The 25909-nt window shown below is 42.6% G+C and overlaps 1 protein-coding gene across 1 annotated transcript in view; it reads right to left on the bottom strand.

Moving 5' to 3' along the window:
- Window positions 1-25909, bottom strand: part of UBR1 (ubiquitin protein ligase E3 component n-recognin 1) — a gene marked incomplete in the record, with an annotated part of 4571807 nt that overhangs the window by 1410916 nt on the left and 3134982 nt on the right. The window contains 1 exon segment of the mRNA XM_044074213.1: window positions 19611-19763. Coding sequence (XP_043930148.1) covers window positions 19611-19763 — 153 coding nt within the window.

The following is a 25909-nucleotide window of genomic DNA, read 5'->3' as shown; positions in this document are numbered from 1 at the left end:
TTTTTTTTTTTTATTGTGAAATGCTCCATATCTAGTTGCATTTGCCTATATTTCTCTTTGAATATCTTTGGGGCTGCCTTTTTGTGTTGAATTAATTTTGCTTTCTACTTTGCATACAGATTGTACCATATCAGATCTCTTTCTTTCCCATTTCCACATTTCTTTTTTATACCCTTGAAACATCTCTAAATTTTGTTCTTTACATTTTTGCACTTCTTCAATCACTTCTCTTTCTAAATGGCACAAGGTTTCTTGGTCTATATGGTGTTTTTCACGGATCTGTTGCATTAATGAACACAAATTTTTATTTGAAGCTTCTGACAGTTTTTCTTGTGGAAGTATTTTTCTTTCCTCTAATTTTTTTCTTAATCTTTTCGTATATCTTTTGTCTGGAAATTCTGGGTTCTTGCATAATAGTAACAATACATAATTTATTTCTTACCCTCAATAGTCCACTCAATTGTCTGTATGCCTCTTTTTTTTTGAGCCTATCAGTTTTTGAGATTTATGTGGACTGCTACTTCATTCTACAACAGGGGTGCATCCTCCCCTGGGCCTGGCCTAGCCTAGCCTCATTGTAGGAATATTTCCATGTCTTGAGAATTCTTCATTGTCATTTTTCCATTCCTGGTACCAGTGCACCTACCAGGATTGGGCACTTTTTTTATCCTATGACTTGTGTAGAGAGCAATCTTCTTTATTTTTTAACCTACTTCTGTCCATGACATATGCTATATACAATACAGTCTATATAACAGTGTCATCTTGGTGAAATTTTGTGAAAAAACAGGGTCCACCTCATGAAAGTACTCACCAAGACTTGAGGATGAATTCAATTAAAGCAATACTTCTCTCCTTTTGGACCCTTACCTAGCTGGGTGAGTTTGCAATTTTATGCCTGCGTGGGGGATAGTGTCAAAAGCCTTGGCTAAGTCTAGGCAGGCCGTATACACAGATTTCCTCTCAAGGGCCTTGGTGACTGTCTCGGAGAAGTTCACCAGGCTTAACAGGCATGATCTCCCTTGACAATTCCAAATTGAGTAGAGTCAAGTGTTTGGAGGTTACCGATATCTTTGTCTTGCAGATAAGGCTAGTCAGGCTAACAGTCTATAGTTCCTAGGGTCAGTGGAAGCAAGGGGATAACGGTGGCCTTTTCCCATTCAACTGAGATGAAGCCAGTGCTTGGACTGACTGAAAAGAGTACCTAGTGGCACTGCTAATTCTTGTTTGAGCCCATGTAGGATGCAGCCTGGGATGTTATCAGGTCCCATGTATGCTGTGTTGTTGACCTTAGAGTGGTAGAGGACAGATGGTAGGGATGTCTTGGGGTAAGTGTGGCGGGGACAGGAGAGTGAAGTTTGCTAACCTGTTGGCAAACAGGTTCTGTGAAATGTCCATAGGCTCGATATATATGGTATCATTAACTACCAGTTTAGCACAAATCTGTGCCTTTCCTTTTAAGTTATGGATGTAACTAAAGAATGCCTTATGGTTGTCCTTAGCTAGGTAGCTAATTTGGATTAATAGTTTGCTTTGAAGGACTACAGAAGTAGTCTTACTTGCTTGTTTAAGCTGAAGAGGAAGTGTTTCCAGTTTAGGGCTTGCTCCCTCTTACTCTTAGAAAGCAATTTCTTCCTCTTATTGTAAAGCCTGTTAATGACAGTTGCCCACCAGAGAGGTTTGCTCTTCCTTGAGGAGCTTGTTTTGGTCCTATCAGGTACAGCAGAGTCAGTGCAGTTGGTTAAGGTGTTTGTATAAAGAATTTGTGTAGAACTCTGCATAGTTGCCAGTACCATCTGAGGGGGGAGGTGCAGTGAAGCTATTTATACCACCCCATAAGAGGTTATATAATTTGCTTTGGAGAAGTTTTTAGTTTAGTTGGTACTGAGGGGTCAGTTGTGATAGCAACTTCGAATGAGACTGATTTATGGTAAGCTCTCACCAGGAATGACCTCACAGTGGTCCAGCTCACAGTGCTACAGTGGTCCCCCATATTGGTAAGCACCAGATCCAGGATGTTGGCACCCCCTGTGGGGGTGTCAACTAGCTGGTTCAAGGCACTGCAGTTAATGAAGTCAAGGAACCTTTGGGCAACCGAGTTTGTGCATGAGCAACTTTTCCAGTCAATGGATGTGTAGTTAAAGTCTCCTAAAACCATGGTGTTCAGATATATCTTGATAGACTCGAGTAGATCCACAGAGGCAGAGTGGGGGTCCTGATTCATGGAGGGGTTCCTGTAGCTGGCAGTGACTTGAATAAGTGTCCTACCAACAGTTAATAGCACCTGATGCATCTCCAGGGAATCATGCTGTCTAACCAATCTGGAGGTGTACTTATCGTTAATGAATACTGATACAGTCTCCTTTAGTTTTCATGCCATCAGTTTGTGGTCTAAATGTGTGGAAGGTTGTGTAGCCCGATATGGGTGGGGTGCTCCCCAGAGCCTTGAACCAGGTCTCCGTGACTGCACAAATGTCTATGTCTTCCAAGGTGAGGACTGCTTCCAGTAACGGCAGTTTTCATGTTAAGACTTCTAGCATTTAGCAACAAAACCTTGAGGTTGTTCTTAGATGGAGTTCTTGCATCTGGAATTTTGTCCTTGACACACTGCCTAAAAAGGCACTATGGGGGTGGCAAAAGCCTTGGCCAGTAACCAAAATCCCAGCGTTCACAGATGAAGACCATCTCTGGCAAAGCATTGAGGTCTGTTGGTCATGTAATCCCAGGATGACAGATACTGTATCCCCTTGGAATGACACCAGAAACTAAGCCAATTATCGGTCAATCATTTTCTGTTTGTATTGAGACATCATCCTAGGTGAAAGTAAAATGCTGCTTAAGGCTAAGGACATACCATCCTGAGACGCATAGTCCAAGAGCTCAATCATCTCTCTCTTCATACAGTCCAGAGAGGTACAGCTCAAGTTAACACCAACTTGGACTACGACAGAGTTATAACAGTACCTACTGTTGACAGACAGCTTACTATGACCTTCTCCTTATCCAGCTTGGTGAGAGGGACACCAGTGTGTGTCTCACGATAGAATCACCTATGACTAATATGTTTGGTTTTGTGTTTTGCCTTAAAGGACAACCGCGCCCTCAGACTAAAAAAACATATTAATTTCATCATGGTTTGATGTTTCCTACATTTTAATAGCACTCTGAGACTATTTTGAGCTTTTTAGATATTTTTAGATGCAATTTCTGACTCTGACCACATGGGGTCTGGCATATTGAAAAAATTCAGACTGTTTACTCTGCCTCTAAGTATCCCAGAATGCATTATTTGTCTCCAAAAAATTGCATCAGATCTTCCACGTTTTGCCTTAAGCTGCTGTCACTTCATTGACTTAACAGGCATTCACTGCAGTCTTAAAATCCCCTACTTTTGGTTAAAATGTTATCCTTTTTCAATGACCACTTAAAACACAAGCAGTGCAAATGCTACAGAACAGAACTGAAAGGTGCATTTTCTAGCTCTTTCATCTTAGAAATGCTAAATTGCTTTCTTTTGTGAAGGCTGAAATCTAGATCTTCAAGGAATCTCCCCTCCCACTTCACACCTACCTTCCCTAGCTGTCAAAGAGCCAAGGGTAATTTGACCCATTATCTGCATGTGATTGACAGCCCGTCACAGCAGGTGACCAGAGTAATGTACTGTTTGCTTGTCAGCCTTTCCCTCCTTACAGTGGGAGACTTTTTTTGTTGCACTACTCCTGTCAAATTTAAAACCAAGCTACATAGCACTGGCAATAATCCCTGCTTTGCAAAGCAATCTGCCACTTATTTTCCCTTCCTGTTTAAATAGCTAACAAATGATGCACTATAAACTTGAAATATTTTAGACTTGCATGACAGCACCCACATGCTTTTTTGAGTCAATGTTTTAAAAATATTATGGTAGTGCATACACACACGCAGACACACACACTGCTTTACTTCTACAATGATTTAGATTTTATTTTTACATTTTATAGCAGTGTACTAACCAAGCAGAGAAATCTGGTTCAAAAGCAAGGATAAATTGATCCTGAAATACCTATGAACTTCAGCGCAAGAAATTAGGACAAAGCCATACATAGAAGTGGGACAAAGGCACAAACGGAAAAGCGCAGTCCGGGTCTGAACTGTCTGCAAACAGCTACAGTTAACTGAGTATGTGTCTACCTGTTTGAGCCAATATTAATTTTCCCCTGGAGAGCACTCTGCTTTGACATGCAAGCAGCCCCCCCCACCACAGACACACACACACACACACACACACACACATATATTCCACTTTCTCTTATTCCCTTCTGTTAGCAAATAGTATCCGCCATAACTCATCAATACTGTGTGTTTGTAAATTTAAACTATGACCACAGTAGCCTACTGATACAAGGTTATCCTGTTTTTCCACCTGAGAAATTAAGAAATGACTTAGTTTCAGAGCAGTCCTTGGTCAAATGTGATTGTTTCTTAACACATACTTGCCTTTGCTTTGTAATTGTTTCCAGCCCCCTCATACGAGCAACTAACAGGGTCTCTACCCGCTTTGCTCCCCACCCTGCCCCCTATTCCCTCCCGCCCCAGGTGGTCCCACCTTTATTGGACTCAAAACCCCTCCCATCTTTCTCTAATAGCCAACCACAGCGCTAACCCAACACTACCTCCTCCATCTTCCCACTACTATCACACCTCCTCAACTAACATGTACCAGCATACCTTACCTATGCTCACTGCATGCACTCTCCTTGCATATCTTACATCCTACTAAAGCTCCATCATTCCCCCACTCAACCACTACCACTGTACTACTACTCACACCACCACTCATGTCTCACCCACACTCAACTCCCCTCCCACCAGCTCAAGAACCATCCCTATGCACCCCCCATATATTCTACCAACTATATTACTCAAACATAAAGCAGCCCTACAACTTAACATAGTAACCCTCCCACCATACCTAGTACCCACAAAGCACAATCATAAAGTTTCCCCTTATAAACAAACACATTCAAAAACTGAGAAAACTAATAATCTCATGCATATCAAAACTAGCCCTAAGTGGAGACATCCACCCCAACCAATTACTGCCTCGTAGCTATTCCCTCTCCACTCTCCAAAATACTAGAGAGACGCATACACTCTCCGGTCTCAGACTACCTCCTTACTAACAACCTCCTTTCCAGTACTCAGCATGGTTTCTGACCAAACCATAGCACCACCACTGCCTTACTCTCCTTTACTAACACTATCCTTCTGCATAAAAACAATGGCTATCTCTCCTCTGCTACTTTCCTAGACCTATCTAAAGCAATTGACATGGTCCCACACAAACAACTTATCTCTGTCCTCAATAACCTATCCTTCTCACAATCAGTCACCAACTGGTTTCAGATTTACCTGTCTGACCGCCAACAATCTGTTGTATGGCAGAATGACATCTCCCCAACTACCTGTCTCCATAGGGGTTCCCCAAGGATCCATCCTTGGACCCCTACTCTTCTCTGTTTACACCAATAATCTAGCCTCTGCCACCAAACATGGCACACTCATACAATATGCAGATGACTCAACCATCATCTGCTTAGCCCAGTCCCTACCGAAACTGCAAAAAGTCACACAGGAAGCCTTTTCCTCTGTTGAAACATGGTAATCCGATGCCCAATTAATACTCAACCCAAACAGAACTAAACTACTCATCTTCCAACAACCAAACATACTCAAAAAACTCTCACTTTAACATCACAGCAAAAGACAACACCACTATATACCCAACTGAACACACCAAATTGCTAGGAGTGGAAACAGAAAATAAACTAATATTTGACATTCACATATCCATGACCATAAAAAAGTCCACAAAAAACTAGGAGCATTATACAGAAAAGAGCAATTTCTCACCAAAGCAGCAAAGATTTCAATAGCAAATTCCCACCTTATCTCTACCCTACTTTATTCCTCTCCAATATATACCAACCTAAGGCAATGTGGTCTAAACAAGCTAGAGACCTGCTACAACAAAAATCGCCAAATTCGCCACAGGGGCATCCTACCGTAGTCACCACTGTCTCTCACTTGCTGAACTGGGCTGGCTTGAACTCCCTCACCTGCTTCAGTGGTATCAACTCTCACTCGCCCACAAACTAGTAAACCATCCACTAAATGTCCCATCCCTCCAGAATCTACTCCAACCCTAATCGCACCACCAGACCACTAAGATCCAGCAACAAAAATCACTTGCAGATCACTAAAGCCAATAACTCTGCTGGTGAAGCACTATTCTCTTGCGCCATAGCCAAATTATGGAACTCACTCCCACCCACAATTACCTCCGTACCATCATGCACCCACTTCAAAACTTTATTAAAAGCGCAACTAAAAACATGCTGGCTATGCCCTTGCAACTCCCAGTCTAATATCATCCACCCCATCCAACCACTACCTTTCTTTCCACTCCACTAACTACCTTGATTATAGCAAGCTCAGATGCTCATAAGCCTAGTACTTATTATACAGCAGGAACTTCTCATTGTAACATTTGTTAATGTCTGTTATGTACTTCACAGATAAAGATTCTATTTGTCTATTGATGTGCTATGTTCTTCATCTGTAAATATGTTGTAAGTAAGTGCTATGTTAAATTGTTAATCATTATAATCCAATGTAACTACTGTCTATTTTACTGTGGAGCTTTTCTCCCCGGGCCTACGCTGAAAATAGACCTACGTCCAGTCTGACACTCCCGGTCAACAAATATAAATAAAATAAATAAATAAAATAAATAAACAGAAGTAGGATTATTGCTCCTATCAAATTAGGAAAGATTATGAAATAGTAGGTCTTGCATTAGTATGAATTTTCAAAAGGGTATGAAATCTGAAACTTAAATGTCTGTCATTGATTTCATTCTTCAGTCTCTAATGATTTGGCAGCAATTGTCCCAAAAAAAAAAAAAAAAATTTGATTCAAAAAAATAATAGCCACACAATACAGCTGGTAACCTGTCAAAGAAGGGGCTCCTTTTAATATTAGTACTACTAACTTGAGCATCTGACAAAATAAAAAAAAACATGCATTTATGAAATGAAAGTTATCCCTAACTGGATTATTACAGTTAATGGTAAACCCTCCAGGTTTTCTTCCAAAATAGCAATTTCTGGGGAGGGGTTATTAGGGGAAGAGCAACATTTTGAGCCAAGTTCAGGGACAGTTGAGAGGTTGGGATATGCCTAATTCTAAAAAAGCAATTTATTTGCATGTACCTAGCAGCCTGTTAATGCAGGAAATCTGGACAAGGCAAAATATATGTGGGGGGACATCAAAACAGTACAAAAAATTGATCTTGTATAAACTGAGAGAGCTGATCGAATAACAGGTCTTGCTTTAGCATGCATTTTTCTGAAGTTTATGAAGGCAGAAACTCAGTGTCTCATTTAGTGACTTTATTCCGAAAGAGTTTGACTGAACACCACAAAAATTGAGACTAACAATCCAAAAATAAGAAGCCTTGCTTGCAGTCACACACACTCTTGCCCCCTTGCTTGCAGTCACACACACACACACTCTTACCCCTTTGCTTGCAGTCACACACACACACTCTTGCCCCCTTGCTTGCAGTCACACACATGCACTCTTGCCCCCTTGCTTGTAGTCACACACGCACTCTTGCCCCCTTGCTTGTAGTCACACACTCTTGCCCCCTTGCTTGCAGTCACACACTCTTGCCCTCTTGCTTGCAGTCACACACTCTTGCCCCCTTGCTTGCAGTCACACACACACACTATTGCCCCCTTGCTTGCAGTCACACACACATGCACACTATTGCCCCCTTGCTTGCAGTCACACACACACGCACACACTTGCCCCCTTGCGGACGGACACACACACACACACACACACACTTGCCCCCTTGTGGACACACACACACACACTTCGACCTTGCTTGCAGTCAGAATCTGGACATTGCAACAGCACTGAAACAGACATTCAAAGATAACACATGTAGCCAGTGGCAGTCTAAGTTTCACTTTCAGTTAGTGATATTTTAAAATTCTCAGACCCTTTGCACACGAGAAATGCACATGTTGTTGAATACACCTTCCTGATTGTATATAATTATATTCCTTGTACAATGCAGTCCAGTTTTAGTGGGTGTTTTATATTTACTGTTTCAAACATTTTTCCTGAAAACAGTGCAACAAAATGCATGCACCAATAATGACAATACTGCCCAATTCTTAATATTTCCATCACAAGTGTAGTCAGACTTCTACAGTCCACCAGTATCAGTACATACGCACAATTTCTTAAGCAGTAAACGTCCTGTAAATAATTCCACATTAAAGCGATCTGTAACTAATGAAGCGGTTGCTGCTAGCCAAAAATTAGATGTCATGTCATCAACAAATAATGTCATAGTTGCCCTTTTTGAATAATTTACTTATCTTACACAAGAACAATAAGCTGGTAATACTGCAGTAGGGAATGGATGACAATCTTCTTCACCAGAAAGGAGTGCATCATCCACCCCATTTGCAATGCAGTACAGTTTCACAAATGCATCTATGTGAGTAGAAACCACAGCCTTCTGCATCAAAAGCAAACAACCTGTTGTGATATTAGCAAAGCAAGCAGACGTAAGCAGCACTGATAATTGTTGCAGCCCTGCATCTCTCAGCTCCCTGTAAAATCTACTCACTCAGTTGTATCTATGAACTTCACAGCACAAGAAATCTTGAAAGAGGCAAAATTTCCCCCTTGCTTACAGTCACACACACACACTTGGCCCTTGCTTGCAGTCTCACACACATTTGCCCCCTTGTTTGCAGTCTCACACACTTGCCCCCTTGCTTGCAGTCTCACACACACACTTGCCCCCTTGCTTATCTCACACACACACTTGCCCCCTTGCTTGCATTCTCTCACGCACACTTGCCCCTTGCTTGCAGTCTCACACGCACACACTTGCCCCCTTGCTTGCAGTCTCACACGCACACACTTGCCCCCTTGCTTGCAGTCTCACACGCACACACTTGCCCCTTGCTTGCATTCTCTCACGCACACTTGCCCCTTGCTTGCAGTCTCACACGCACGCACTTGCCCCTTGCTTGCAGTCTCACACGCACACAATTGCCCCCTTGCTTGCAGTCTCACACACGCACACAACTGCCCCCTTGCTTGCAGTCTCACACACGCACACAACTGCCCCCTTGCTTTCAGTCTCACACACGCACACAACTGCCCCCTTGCTTTCAGTCTCACACACACACACAATTGCCCCTTGCTTTCAGTCTCACACACACACACAATTGCCCCCTTGCTTGCAGTCAAACATACACACACAATTGCCCCCTTGCTTGCGGTCACACACACAATTGCCCCCTTGCTTGCGGTCACACACACACTTGCTCCCTTGCTTTTAGGTCACATACACACACACACGCACACACACTTGCTTGCATTCACAGTCACACACACACACACACACACACACACACACACTTGCCCCTTGCTGTATCCTATGGACATTAGAAGGCCTCCAGCTGAAGGCACTACATATGTTACCTGCATTTTTTAGCAAGCTCCTCCTCCTATTTTATTTCTTCTCACTCAGAGCCCCTACCATGATAGTGCTATCCCTGGCCACAAAAACAAATGGTTGCAAGGCATGTACTTCACTACCAGAAAACTGAGATCAGAAAAGCTTACCAGCCTTAGAGATTTTATCAGACATTGCTTCTCAGTGGCTTGTGTGCTATACTCACTCACAAAATGTTATATTAACAGGCAGAATATCACTTTGCAGACTAAAGAAATAGTATTTTGTCTACCAAACTTTATAACAAAGTCAAAAAAATATATGCCATGCTGATTCCATTATTTCAATAGGAATTGGCAGCAACTCTCACTCAAGGCATGCTGCTTAGCAGCTTTACAATGACTAAGCTGCTGTGCTTGTACAAGCAGCAAAATTCCTCATTTCCTTTCCCATCTATCTTCTATTTCTCTCTTATTTCCCTTACGTTTTTCATTAATTTAAAAACAAAACAACACGCAGGCTCAAAGAATATGATAGCAACCGTGACATTAATCTTACAAGAACCTGCGCTCTATGTGTAACTGAGCATTGTGAAGTGTCTGAGGCTACTTCTAAACTATGGACACATACTGATGGACAAAATGTTAAACCTCTATATTGCCTACATCACTGTATATTTACCTGCTATAATAATCTTACACGGGAACCCAGAAATGCACTTAGCTTAGTTGCATGAAACAAGTATAGCTGCAGAAACCACCCCTGCACTACTACCACTCTCTTGCTGACTATTCATAAGTATGTTTACAGGCTGCAGAATTACTCAATAAATAAGTTTTATGCCTAATGGCTCCAGCGTCCACATTAAAATAATTTCATTACCCAGCTAACGGGAAAAAAAAAGGTATTATTCAGCTGTGGCAAAGTTTCAAGCAGGTAGCAGGTTTGATGGCACACACACTAAAACGGAGCAAGCACAGTAGCATAACAAATAAAATGGAGCAAGCCCAGCAGCATAACCAATAAAACGGATTACTAATATTAAAAAAATAAATAAAAAACATGACAAGACCGAAACGCGAAGCTCAACAACAGAAACAAACAGATGAAAACATTACAAAACATCTGCAGCATGCAATCCGCACGAGGCATCAGCAAACTAAAGAAAACCAAATACAGCTACAAATACAGCAAGGTTTTTAAAAAAAACACACCAGCAACCACAATCGTGAAGCACAAGGCATCAACTAAAGAAAACCAAATATAGCTACAAATACAGCATAGTTTTTAAACACCAGCAAGCAACTAAAAACACTAGACAGTAATACAATTACTACAAGCAGCAATACACTTACTTCAGAAGGAAACCCAAAGGCAGCAAGCACAGAAACACAGGCCGACTCAAGAATACAAAAGACGCCAGCATTAAACATAACCAGGGAAATATAAACCCTGGATCAAAACAAAAATAAGTAGGCTAAGCTAAAAAATGCAGCTGCGAAAGGGAGGCACGTGGCACCCTTACAAACAGAAAAAGATTAACTCCACTAATGTGCAATTAAAAACTTGGGAGGACACAATATAAGGGCTAGGGAGGCATAGAAACAGGGACAGATTACATTTAGGATACACTATTAAGAAGTAATAAGTAATGACTTACCTTACTTATGAAGTAGCAAAACGCTGGTGAAGAAGTGCTTCACACGAATAGAGTCAACCAGATTTGCTAACACAGCAAAGGAGTTCCACACAGCACCTAGTCTATTTATTAGGTTAACAGTGGGCTGGGAAAGGCAGTGTTGACATCACAATGTGGGAAGATCACAGGGATTCTGTACAGCATGCAAATAAGACAGTGTTTACGTCACTTTGGGGGAGGAAACCTCCCAGGATCTTCAGCAAGAGCTATGGCAGATGTGACATCATTATTTAAGAGACGACTAGACAGTTTTCATCTTGGTTTTAAAACTGAAAGTCAAACAGTATGGAAAAGTATGAAGCCTAAGCAGTAAAAGAGAATAGTGAATTTTATTTTAAAGCTGTGGTTATGTTTTTTTGAGGCTGTATTACATAACAGGATTTTAGAGAGACATCAGGTAGAGATATTTGATTTGATATCCCGTTGTTTTCCTTTAAGGGCTCGTCAGGTGAGATAATGGTACATGAGCTATTGTGTTCTGTAGAGGAAGTGTCATATATAGCGTGCTTGTGAGGTCTCTGGTGTTTAGGTATGTTCCTGGTGAGGACCTCCACATATGTAGGTATGTGTGATGTGAGTATGGGTGGAGTAGAAGGTGAGGTGTGCATGCTGATGACTTACCCATTGTCATATGTACTGACTGTTGTGTGAGAAAGCATGGATTCAAGATTCTTAACATAGTTGCTTCTCTCACATATTGAGTTTGTGTGGTCTTGGAGACTAGGGTTGTCGGTGAACATGAGAAAGTTACTACACTGTCTCAGGATGCCCATGTCGACCAAGCTGGCTGGAGAAATTGTGAGAAATTGTACATCCATAGTGTTAGGTAAATTTACATGGTCAGGAAAAGAGGTCACTTAGGAATGGCTAGTGGGTAAAAGGTGTGTTAGTACCTCTGAGGCTAAGCTTAATGTTCTACCTGACAGTAGTGCTGAGCAACGAAAAACCTCTGAAGGACCACAAGCAAAGTGTTAAGGGAAAATTTAACAAGCAAAACGTTTGGTATTATAACCACCAACGGTAACTACTGCTATGTGGAAGTGCATGATGGTGCAGCACATTCAAGAAAGCACAGATGGGGGGTTTATATAAAACAAGAAATAACTCAACTCAAACTAGCAAATAAGGATACACTCTCTGAACACTAGTCCTATTACCCCTCGATAAGATGGGACGTAGAGAGCAGTCTCTTACCACGAGAGTGCAGAAAGGCCTTCTTCAACAAAGATGGCTTGAATTTGATGCTCAGAGGTTACAAAATAGACCCAGAAACAGCAAGCCTTGAACTTGGCTATGCTACAGTATGCAGTAAAATGTGGCCAAAAACAGTTCTGACAATTCAAACAAGCAGTAGAATGCAAAAACAAATTAAGAGTGCAATATAAGAGCAGACACAAGCACTTAACAGTTAGTTGATAGCAACAGATGCCTCAGATCTTTCATTATCTTACTGAAAAACTGGTTTTAATGCTCAGGTGATGTGTGACAGTCTAGATTCCGCAAGACTGAATCTAACCTATGCTTAAAAGTGCAGAGGTATTTGAAATTTAAAGTGCTTATAATCAGTCACGACAAAAAAAAGTATAAAGCAGGAATTCAGTAAAATTAGAAGTTATGTACTCACCATAACGTTCCATCTGAGTAGGTGTATTCATTTGTCTGCAACCTGTGGGTTATGGATCCGATATCGGATCCGAACCGGCATAGTTTCCAGCTATGGATCCAAGCTCTCAGCTCCTCCCCTCACCCATAATGCCCTGCTCTACCCTCATGACCTCAGATCGAGTTTGCCAAAGCAACAATACCCTCAAAAGGGTAACAAGTAATATGCAGGAAACTGAAAGGCCAGGGGGATAGGAGGGCGGGATGGTTGCAGACAAATGAATACACCTACTCAGATGGAACGTTATGGTGAGTACATAACTTCTAAATCTGAAGTAGGATATTCATTTGTCTGCAACCTGTGGGACAGAGTCCCCAGCTACCTGAATCTTGGGCGGCCATCATGGAAGGATATTGCCGAGCACCGCGGAGCCAAAGGATGCTCTACCCCTGGATGCAAGATCCAACTTATAGTGAGAAATAAATGTATGAGATGAAGCCCATGTAGCTGCTGCACAAATATCATCCAGAGGAATCCTAGCCTTGAAGGCTGCTGAGGTAGATACTGACCGGGTTGAATGGGCATGAACACCCTCCGGTGCGGGCCTTCCTGACGCTTGATAAGCCAATAAAATGCACTGTGAAATCCAGCGGGACAGAGAAACTTTGGAAATTGGCTTGCCCAAATTGAATTTTGCAAAGGAAATAAACAGCTGGTCGGATTGCCTATGACCAGCTGTCCTGTTGAGATAAAATCTTAGTTGCCTGTGAACATCTAGTGAGTGTAGCCTATATTCACCTTTGTTTTCATACTTAGGGAAGAAAACAGGGAGGTTAATGGATTGATTGATGTTTGCTTCAGAAGCGATTTTAGGAAGGAAGGACGGGTTGGTCCTGAGGGAGACACGGTCCGGATAAAAAACCAAGTAAGGAGGTTTAGCTGATAAAGCTTGAAGTTCAGAAACTCTCTTGGCTGATGTAATGGCTACCAAAAGGCTGTCTTGTAAGACAAGAATTTGAGGTCCACTGTAGCCGCTGGCTCGAAAGGGGGAGCGGTCAAGGCCTGTAGGACCAAAGAAAGGTCCCAAGGAGGAACTGCTTGCTTAATAGGGGGCCTGAGAAGGAAAGTACCTTTAAGAAAAGTTTTGCACAATTTGGCTGACATAAGAGGATTAGACTCTTGACCAATGTGATAGTGAGAAATTGCCGCCAGTTGAACTTTGACTGTGGAACTGCTGGCACCATCATTAAAGAGAGAGGTTAGAAAATCAAGCACTACGGGGAGAGGAACCGTGAAGGGATCTAGGCCTTGCCGCTCCCCACACAGAGAAACGTTTCCATTTGCTTCGGTAAACCTTTCTAGTGGATGGTTTATGAGCCGCCACCAAAATAGCCTTTACCGGTGAAGAGATACCGGGAGTCCTTATCAAGAGTGGAACTGGAGCAGCCAAGCGGTCAGCTTCAGGCTGTCCAGGTTCGGAGGAGGAATGCAGGATGGATGGGATATCAGATCGCGAATAGGATCTAGAATCCAAGGAGGATTCACCGAGTGAGACCTTAGGAAGGGGAACCAGATCTGTCGAGGCCAGAACGGAGCAATGAGAATCATTCTGCAACCCACCCGAGAGGCTTTCTGAAGAACTTGCAGCATCAGAGGCAAGGGTGGATAGGCATACAGAAGACCGGGTGGCCAAGCATGCACCAGAGCGTCTCTTGGGGTACCTCCGGAGGAGGTATCAGAGCCGAAAAACTGTCGCACTTGGTGTTTGAGGGAGAGGCAAAAGATCGCATGAAGGGTTCCCCACCGTGCGAATATGCGTTCGCTACTTGACAATTGAGAGACCACTCGTAAGGGGTCAGAATGGTGCGACTGAGCTTGTCCGCTAGGATGTTGGACCGACCGGAATGTGCGTTGCTATGAGAAAGCGATTGGTGGAGATTGCCCATTCCCAAACTCTCATGGCCTCTCGACAAAGAGGGTAAGACCTTGTTCCCCTTGCTTGTTGATGTACCAGACAACAGACATATTGTCCGATTGAATCGCAATTGTTCCCAAGGGAAGAAAGTCCTGAAGTGCTAGCAACGCTAAGAGCACTGCTCTCATCTCTAGAACATTGATATGCAGTAAGGTCTCTGAATCGTTCCACGTGCCTTGGACTGTCCGGCCAAAGTGCCCCCACCCGAGGCGGGAGGCGTCCGTGGTCACCGTGGCGAGAGGGGAGAAGCACAAAATGGGCGACCCTCGTGGAGATCCGGGAGTGGAGCCACCACAAGAGGGACCGCTTGCAAGCCTTGCTGATCGCTATGGGATGATACATGGGAGAGCAAGGTATGACCACTGTACTAAGAGCGTCCACTGTAGAATGCATATTGAGCCTGGCAAGAGGAAGAAGTGCTATCGACGAAGCCATGGACCCTAGAGCCCTCAGGACCAACTCCGCTGGAACAGAACATGAATGGAGAATGGCCGCACCTGGAGCTGCAGATTTAGAACTCTGTCCGCAGTGAGGAAGGCTCGTAAACTCCTTGTGTCTAGTCTGGCCCCTATGAAATCTAAGAGCTGAGTGGGTGCCAGGTTGGACTTTTTTGTATTTATTGTGATGCCCAGAAATGGAGCAAGATGGAGAAAGGAGTCTCGCCGAGAGAAGTAGATGCCTTGTTGGGGCGGTAAGGAGCCAGTCGTCCAGGTAGGGAAAGACCTGCACCCCCTGAAGCCTCAGGTGGGCCGCTACCACTGCTAGTACTTTGGTAAACACCCTGGGGCTGTGGTGAGACCAAAGGGAAGGACCCGAACTGGTAGTGACTGGCTCCCAGCCGAAGCGGAGAAACCTCCTGGAGCGTCTGTCCATTAGGATGTGGTAGTACGCGTCCTTGAGATCTATCGAGCACATCCAGTGGCATTCTCCCAGAAGGGGGAGAATAGATTGTAGAGTGACCATTCGAATTTTTCTTTGGGGAATGCCAGATTCAGGAGAGAGAGGTCTAGGATTGGTCTTAGTTCCCCGTCTTTTTGGCACTAAAAGAACCTGGAGTAGAACCCTGATCCGATCTGGTCTGGGGGAACGGGCTGGATGGCTCTTTTCTCTAGCAGATGGCCAATTTCTGCTAAAGCGGCCTCCCTTTGACCGGGTGGTACGTCTGGGAGGGACTTCATCTTTGGAAGGTGAAGGAAAGGAATGCGATATCCCTGGATATGATTTGGAGAACCCAGCGGTCCGATGTTATGGACTCCCATGCCGCTAGGTGCCCGAACGTCCCCGACTGCCTCCAGAGTAGAGCAGTCGGGCAGCCCTCAGGGCTGCTGCGGGCCGTTCAGAGAAAGGTTCCCTGGACCCGAAGTTTCTGGGAGCCCCTCTGCCTCTAGGGCGGCGTCCTCCCTGTCCTCCTCTGCCACGGAAGGACTGGTTGTCCGGAGCAGGCTGGGACTGCTGCGACTTCGGAACCACATCTTCTTCTGACCCTTTTGGTTCCTAGAATAGGGCCTCTGGGGTGCAGAGAAGCGGATTCCGACGGCAGACAGCGTCTTCCGTCCTTCTCGCTCTGGGTCAACGTCTGACGGTCTTGCCAAACAGAGCAGAACCATCAAAGGCGTTAAGCACGCCTTGAAGGGCTCAGAAAAATGCAGTGGCGGAGCCAGGCCTGGCGTCTAGTGACCAGTCCTGTCCCGCAGCTCTAGCGGCGCCCTCCGTAGCATGGGAGAGTAGCCGCATAGAAGTATTTGTGACTGACCTAAGAGTGGCCATTTTGGTGGAGTGCAGAGCTCTGTCCTCCTCCGAAATGGACTCAGGGGATGCAGCGTGCTCCTTAATAAGGTCTCGCTGCATCCGAATAACATGTGCCAAATAGTTCAGCGCCCTTACCGAAAAGGTCGCCGAACTGAACATCCGCTTCCCCAAGCGGTCCATCATCCGAGACTCCTTGCTCGGTGGGTGGACTGAGGGACTCTCCTGAGCCAGTTCCCTCTTTGTGGCCGCCGCCATCAACATGGCATCTACAGGAGGCCCCTTACTCCAATGGGTCCTGTCAGAAGGCGGGCTAAGGATTTTATCAGGTCTTTTGGGAATTGGCTCCACGGTGTCCGGTTCCTTCCACGCCCTGGTGGTAATAAGGTTCGGCAGGGGGGGACACCCAAGAGGTAGACGGGCCCGTTTCGAATGCCTCCAAGAACACGGACTCGTCCGAGGAAGACTTGGGGGCAGACCACCCCCTGATACGGAGCATTTCCATGATGTCTCCGAAGGAGACATCCTCGGGGGGTGACCGTGGGGAGCCTTCCCCTTCCTCCAAGTCCGTGTCTTCAGTGAGAGACTCAGGGGAGTCAATGTGCCTCCTTTTGCACGTATGCTTGCGAGGAGCCTCCTCTGGGGGGCTGTCAGAGGAGTCCTCGCAAGCAGCAATTTGCTCCATAGGAGCAACTTGGGGCACAGAAACGGGCTGTCCCAGGGGCCGGATGGTGGAAGCCTGGCCCAGTGCAGAGGGAGCGCGGGACGGAGCCGAAGCAAGTGCCGGGGGTCCGGAGACCCTCAACAGAGCCCTCTCCACTACATCAAAAGCCGAAGGGGAGCCGACCTCGACCAAAGGATCCGACAATCGGCTCCCCCTCGGATCCGAAGAGTGGATCGGAGCCGGCGCCGAAGCACTCGGATCCGAAGGGACAGTGCGCTCCGACACAGACGGCGCCGAAGGAGCACTGATCCCCCCGGATCCGAAGCTCGGATCCAGGCTCCGAGAGATCGGGTCCGACGCACTCGAGGGCATGGTCGGATCCGAAGTACCCAGTACTATCGGATCCGACCTCCCCCCGGCTCCGAAGCTGCTCGGCTCCAGCTGCTCCGAACCCGGGAAGCGGGTCGGAGAAGGAGCAATAGGCTTGAAAAAGGGTGTTGAGCTCCCCCCCGGAGGGGGGGGAGGCAAGAGCACTCCCATCTGCATCTGGGCCTGGATGAACCTTCGCATCATCCGGTCCAGATCAGCATCCGAAAGGCTATGGGTAGATCTCGACGAGGCTACCGAGGTAGGCCTGGAATGCCTCCTCGATAGCCTCGCCGGAGATCGGGTCTCCTCCTCCTCAGGACCCGGTGAGAAGCACACAGGTGACCGGAGCCGAGAAGGAGGAGACCGCTCCAACAAGGAAGCCGGGGGAGAAGCCGCTTGGCTGGCGGGGCGAAACAGAGGTCTCGGCCCGCCAGGTGCTTCTCCCTCCGGTCCTTTTTAGATGCATCCCTCTCCTGTCCTGAAGCGGGAGTTTGAGTCCCAGGAGCAGGAGGGGGTGCTACAGGGGGAACAGCTGCAGCCAGGAGTCCCGAAGGAGCGGGGGTCGGAGCCGAGTCCGGCGGTAAAGACCCGCCAGGACCAGCTTGGACCTCCGCTCCCTCAGTGCCCTGGGGTTGAACCCTGCACAAATGGAACAGCCAGATGTGAGGTGTTCAACCCCAAGACACTTAACACACGAGTGTGGCCATCAGCCGGTGAGAGCTTATGGCCACACTCGGAGCATTTAGAGAAAAATGACTTAGGCTGGTCAGCCATAGTCAAAATTAACCAAAAGTTACAGAAGTAACTTAAAACAATAAACTATAAAAGCACACAGGCCTCACACACACTCTACGTACCAGCGAGGGAGGGAATAAAATATACTACTGTAAATAAAATTAAACCAAAACAGTCAATAAAAATAGGAAACCTACAACTTTCACACAAAAAAGTTTAAAGAAAGCAAAAATATTCTAATTTTGTACAAGAAAATTCCACTTAGCTGAGAGCTATAGAAACCACATCCAGTTACCAGCGCGGCAAACAAGATCTGAGGTCATGAGGGTAGAGCAGGGCATTATGGGTGAGGGGAGGAGCTGAGAGCTTGGATCCATAGCTGGAAACTATGCCGGTTCGGATCCGATATCGGATCCATAACCCACAGGTTGCAGACAAATGAATATCCTACTTCAGATCAAATGTTCTCAATGTAATCGGGCTACTAACAAGCAGTAATAACAGAGGTATAAATGCAACTGAACGCTTTTAAGAGCGCCAGCAAAAGCAAAATAAAGTATTAAAGTAGAAAAAGAGACAGTATAAAATACAGTAAAATACAGAAAACGCAGCTGAATAGAGTGTACATTTTTTTGGTCAAGTACAAAGAAAGGAAACAGAAGATAATTCAAGGTTAAGAAACTAAAACTATAATCAGCAGAATGAGCTGATGCAATTGAACTGGGAGGAGTGTCCGATAGCAAATTTATAATAGGAGGCGGGCAAAGCAAAAGCCACCAAGTTATAACAACAATAGGGCAGGGCAAGCAGGACATAAAATCAAATGGAGCCAAAGTGTTCAGAAGTAAGCCAGAGACCAGTCTAACACACAAACTTTGCAACACTAAGCACATAATTATTAAATATCACCGAAACAATTATAGCAAGAGCAAAAAAATTACTTGTATCAGCTTTGTATGTCAGAGGGTGTTAGAAGTGATCCAAACCAGGCAACAAGGGAGGTAGCTCTTAAATATTGAGCACAATCTTGCAAATATGTGAATCTTTTATATTTGCAGGATGAAAGACTAACCCTCAGTGAAATCAGATAAAGGACACAAATAGCTATTTTCCACCTAAATCAAATGGAGGCAGTCAGAGTAAGTGTTCAGAAGTAAGCCATTTAAAGGACTAAACACTGCCATTCTCAAAACACTATGAATTTGCTTTTATTAATACCGATAACACTGCAACATAGTCAGAACTGGATGCTTATGGTAAACGTGTGTAAAAGAATGAAGGAATACATACTTGTCCATCTTTTGGTACTGTACAGGAACAAGTGGTATTACAGTGTTACACAGGCACTTGCACAGAGGGCACAGATATTCTCCATTCTCCAGATCAAAGACTACTTCAGCATGGAAACGGTTATGAGAAGAGCTCTGGACTGCTTCGAAGTATCTGCAAAGTTGTTCAAAGTGAAAAAGTTACAACTGCATACACAAAGTTAATATATAAAAAGTTACACATTTTCAATATTTTTCTTTCAGTTTTGGTCAATATACCCATCAAACTTAACAGTACATACATACAAATACTTCAAAGCATGGGCATTAATGCTATTCTAGCTTGCCAATATACCAAAACACCTGTTCCTATAATAAGTGTCCAGGCCGTTCTTAAAAATATCTACACTAGCACTTGCTTTAATGTAATTTGGTAGTCTGTTCCATGCATCAGCTACTCTGCCAGAGAACAAATTGGTGTACTTCTCATTCCTATGGAATCTTCTACACAGGTTGTCTGATGATGCACTAGTACTTTTTGATCACCTCAAACATTCCCAGAGATAGCTGTCTCGAAATGCCCTATATACTTGAATAAGATCTCGTCTTAGAGATCTGTAAGCGACACTGTACAAGTTTAGATAGTTTAGTCTTTCATAATAACTTAAATTTTCACATCCATGGATGCCCTTGGTATATTTCCTCTGTACTCTTTCAAGTTCATTCATGCTCGTTTTCTTACAGAGTTTCCATATTGTTATTCCACACTCAAGTTTGGGTCTAATGTAACTAACAAACAATGAGTTCATCATTACTGACTTCCTAGACTTTATAAATCTTTTTATACAACCTACAGTTCTACAACTATCATTAACCAATTGGTTGCTATGATTAGAAAAACTCATAACTGAATCTATCCATATACCCAGGTCCTTAAATGACTCTACGGTTTCAATCACTATTGCTGTATTAAATATTCACCTTTCAATTTATGTCTCCCAAATCTCATATGCTTAGTTTTTGATAAAGGTATCAGCATATTATTCTCATGTGCGCAAATGGTGAATTTAGTCAAGTTATTTTGCAGACATGCCTTATCTATAACACATGTAATCAGTTTACTCAACTTCAGGTCATCTGCACAGACAGCAGAACACCTCAGATGAAAAAGTTAGGTCTGAGAGATACAATCTAAACAAGTAAGGGCCTAGGATAGAGCCTGTGAGACACCCTGACTGTAACCATGGATTTCACCTGTCCAGTTGCAGTATGATACTTGCCATGTCCTATTTGTAAGTGATTCAGCTTCTTATCAAGAGTACATCAATACCTATTTGTACTAGTTTACTGATCAGCGTTTTGTGCATGACCCTGTCAAAGGCTGAAGTTAAATCTATATAAATTATATCAAAGCACAATTTTTCATTCATAGCTATTATATTGTTACAGATCATGTTACAGGTGGTACTAAATCTGTTTTCAACATATGCATGCTGATATATGGTTTCAAGTCCCAACCTATCCAGTTCTGACAACAACTTATCCAATATTACTTTCTCCATTATTTTTCCAAAATATGAAAGTAGACTTAAGGGTCTATATGACTCTGGGTTTGTCCTACTTCCCTTTCCATTGAAGACAGGTTTAATAAGTGCATGTCTCCAATCTTGAGGAATCCTCCCCCATATTTATATGATCGAGTGAATAATAGATATGACACCGTAAGTTCTTGCTGAAGTGTTCTCAGGTCATTGCTACTAATTCTGTCTCCTCCCTGTGCTTTGTTTGGATCCACTCTGTGCAGTTCTCTTTCAATATAATCTAATTTGATTCCAGTATCTGGGGTTACCTGGATGTCACTAGGACAACCTATCACCCCTTTTGCGCAGCCAAATGGTTTTGCATAAGACTTTGTAAATAGAGCTATAATTTGTTGTGTCTGGGAATAAATTTTAGAATCTGCACAGTTTATCAATTTCTGTCTCTTTACTCCTTCCACATCTTATGTATCTATAAAAAAGTTTCTTATTATGCTCAATATCTTTATAATTTTTTTAAAATTTTTTCTCGATCTTGTCTCACACTATGCTTAATCTCTTTGTCCAGCTTATTTCAGTTTTCAAAGTTGTAGTTCAACCTCTCTTCCATTTCTTATATTTTTGGTCTCACACCTTAAGCAGATATCTTGTTTCTTATGGAAATATACCCCCCTCATGTTGTATGCCTAGATCCTGATGTAAACATTTGTTTTGATTTTTTTGCATTCACTTTCTCCTTCAAAACTTTCCACATCCCATCTGCAGTTTTTCCACTGAACACCTCACTCCAGTTAGTTTTACAGACTGCTTTGCTTCCATGTAATCTGTAATTAATCTTCTTTGCATTGGTTTAGATTTCAGTTTGGCAGAATTATCTAGCAACAAGTTGACCTTTACAACCCCATGATCACTACACACATCAATGGTGGAAAATTTTGATTTGAAGTAACAGTAATTTCTTTAGGAACCCAAACAATGTCTAGTATGCTCCGTCCCTTGGTAGTTTTTTTTTTTTTATTTTTACAATCTGAAGCAACTGCTGTTCCTGAATATACAGTGTGAATTTCCTTACCAACATTGTTGAATCATTATTCCAGTCTGTTTCTGGTAAATTTAAGTCCCCAGCTATTGCCTCTCTTCTTCCCTCCTGTGTTTCATGCAAGACATGTATGAATTCCTCTAGGTAATCTGCACTTGACTTTGGTGGTCTATACACACAACAATTGTTATATGTTCCAGGGTTGTCTTTATTGTCACAGTTACACAGTCTATAGCATTGATATTATCATTGAACATGTAATAATCACAGGTCTCATAATTATCTTTAATTCCTATCATAATACCTCCACCTGATTTTTTGCTAGAATGTCTGTTACAGTAAAAACACTTATACCCTAACAGAAATGGTTTCCAGTCATTGTTCTTTAACCATGTTTCACAAATAACATCAGTCTTGTGGGAATGTAGCAAATTTTCCAATTAAAAAAAAAAAACTATTATTAATGCTCCTAGAATTAACAGCCATAAGAGATGCATCAAATGTTATCTGTGAACTGTTACATTTTCAACCTGGCAAAAATCCTGCCTAGTTTTGTCAAATATTGCAAAATATCTGTTGCGAAAATTCTCTTCCCTGATCTTGATAAATGCACGCCATCCTGTCTGAACACGTGTGCCCAAAACTAGGCTTGGATGTTCTACACTTCCATTTTTTAAAACAGGACATTTTTTCCATGTAGGAATTTACCCCCCAAAATTTTCATTCACAGTGACCGGACTATCCTTTCTATAGGTGATTTGTGAAAAATATATCCTAACACCAGTACAAGCTATACTATCTAAGAGGGTTCTCAGTTCCTACTAACAGTCAAAGAATCCTTGCGGATGACAATTTGTACCAACATGAAAAAAAACGGATCCGTACTTCCTTATATTAAGGCATTCCAAGGCTTGTCTCATCTTCTATTTTTGCTCCTGGCAAGCATAACACTATTCAATGTTCATTATTTTCTATGCAAATATAAGCATCAGTTCCTCTAATAATTGAATCTCCAATTACAAGAATATCTTTGCTGGCCAGATCTGGAGAATCTTCAGCTTCTACTACAGTAATATCTGCTCTATCAATTGTTATGAAGGATAGGTCATCACTATTAGCTTATTAATCCCACTGTTTTCAATATGTATTAAATTCTCATCCAGCTGGTATTGTAAATCCACAGCTTGAGCCATGTAGTCAACATCTGTCTTTCTCTCCTTTTCTCTTATAGTAATGTTCTTCAATCCTTCCACATTCAAATTTGATTTCTTCCTTTTCACCTGCTCCCTTGCCTCTTTTTTTCTACCTCATCTGTTGGAAAAATGATGCCTTTTTCTGTAGACTGAAGGTTTTCTGATAGAAAAATATCATTCCCTGTAACCTGTGTGTTACATAACAAAGCAGTGTCCTTTTTACTACATATTCTCTAATTTACAGTCATTAATCAGTTTCTTTTTTGTCTTATTTGTTCTGAACTAATTCCTTTCTTTGTTTCCTTCTAAACAAAATGTATCCTCAGATTGTTGAATACTTGCATCCAGAATTCCAGAGTTGTCAGAGGAATTGTATTGTTTCATAGGGGTTGAATGATCTTTGCAGACAATAGATGCATCAGTTCCTAAATGTGTTCTATTTGTCTATGTCTAACATTATTTATTTCATCAGTCCAGTCATTAACATACGAAACAGTTCTCCAAGCCATGCCAATTGCACAAGTGCAATCATCATCAAGTCTAGATTTACTTCTAACAATGGTATGCAAATTATCCAGCTTTTGACACGAGGAACACAGGCCATCAGTGTTATCAGCTGTTACCTTTAAATATACATAGCATTTATTATACTGTACTAGATATTTGTGCATTAGCAAAGAGTCAATTGCATACTCATTTAAGGAATCCATATTCGGCTTCAAATGAATAAAATATTGTAAAAGAAAAGAATAATCAAAAACAGTAACCACAGAATTCAAAGAGAACTTAAATCAACTTCTATGACAAAAAAACTCTCACCAGCAATATACAACTAAATAATAAGTTAAGTACAGTAAAGTTGTTCTGACCATACAAGTTCTGCAAGCCAGACAAAAGTTGTAATTACTTTACATCTTCCTGGCAGTTGCACTTCTTTTTAACAGTAAACATCAATTAATCTCAAACTACGGTAGGACTGTTTAGATATGCTCAGGATAGTGTAAACTTATTAGCATCACTGCCTGCAGGCAAAGACACCATTAAGGCTAGCAGCTCTACATTTAATAACACAAAAGAACCATCACACAATAGCAGTGAAATACTTTTTTCCCACAGCTACTACTTTTCCCCCTTTTCCCATTTTCTATATGGGATTGGGGAACCATAGCTCCTACTTGTAAGTTGACATATTCTTCCCGATGCAAAGTTCACATCAACAGGGGAAGTGCCAGCTGACTAAGTACATGCTAGATACCACACCTTTGAAAAACAAAAGTTAGTTTGCACACAATGGATTTATGAATGAACAGTGAACCATTCTGTTAGTAAGACAAAACTTGGTAGCAGACCAATGTTTTCTTTATGTTTTGCATGCAAGAACATGTTGCTTCAAGTAGGACAGTATACAAATAAATCAAATATCTCCACAGTCTGCTGACAGTTAACAGCAATTTCAAAGCACTCAGAATTTAAATCAATATGTCACTGAATAAACACTAATGATGAGAGTGCGAACTTTGCTGTAAAAACACAAAACTCACTATTATTTTATGCTCACAAGCAATCAATATTCTGTAAATTACAGTATAACAGTTTAGTAAAAGCTTAATACCAAAATACCATCTCAAGTAAAATATGCAGATGCAGTACAAAATGTATTTATTTTTCCGTGTGCTTCATGAGCAGTTACCAAATCAATCAACAGCCATTTGGTTTTTCAGCAGCACACACCTTTGCATGACACAATGTAGGATTTGTGAAGGAGAACGGTGCATATATACCAAAATTAAGAGGATAAAATTCTCGATATCTGTCAAATTCTCACTCTTAGCAGAGAAGCTTGTAAAGTGGGCAACTGTTCTTTTGCCTCTTGCCACAGTCCTAAATCCAGTATGCTATACAGCTCTAGGCCTATAACGTGCATCAGAAGGGAAAATTCTAGGCTATTGGTGCATATACAAGATTGATGTATTTGAGTTGCACTTGTACACGGCAATATACAAATGTTTACTTTCCCCACAGCGTTTAACTTCAACACAGATGCAAGCTGTTTTACATCACTTCCAAATACAAGTTTCACTTCTACAGCACAGTTGAGGCTCATGCTGAAATTGTAAGAACAACAACTGGTCCTCAAAGAAGTGCAACTAAAATCAAAAGAAGAAGGCATATACATTTAGTCCAAACTTGCAGTTTCTCAAAGTATTCCCCATATTGCTAGGTAATCTTGAATTCTTAGACAGTACACATACGTAGCAAGACTGCTAGGGGGGTCTATATCAGCATATCAAATGCTGAAAACGCTGAATGCTATTTCATCGAACTGAAATGTTTGAAATCTCTAAAAGAGCGAACTGACAGAACATCAATTTCTTTCCCAGGGAAAGAAATCGGTGTTCCGTGCAAAAAAAAAAAAAAATGTTAATACTTTAAACACTACACCCCCCCCCCTACTTAAATATACCAACTCCGAGACCACACCACAGTGGAGGAAATAGTAAACTCTAATGACGGCCCACAGATTTTTTTTCCCTGGGAAAGAAATCGATGT

Source organism: Protopterus annectens, chromosome 6.part0 (assembly GCF_019279795.1).
Source record: "Protopterus annectens isolate FY-2018-M chromosome 6.part0, PAN1.0, whole genome shotgun sequence".
NCBI classification, from domain to species: Eukaryota; Metazoa; Chordata; order Ceratodontiformes; family Protopteridae; genus Protopterus; species Protopterus annectens.
This window is presented reverse-complemented; position numbering and strand designations above follow the sequence as displayed.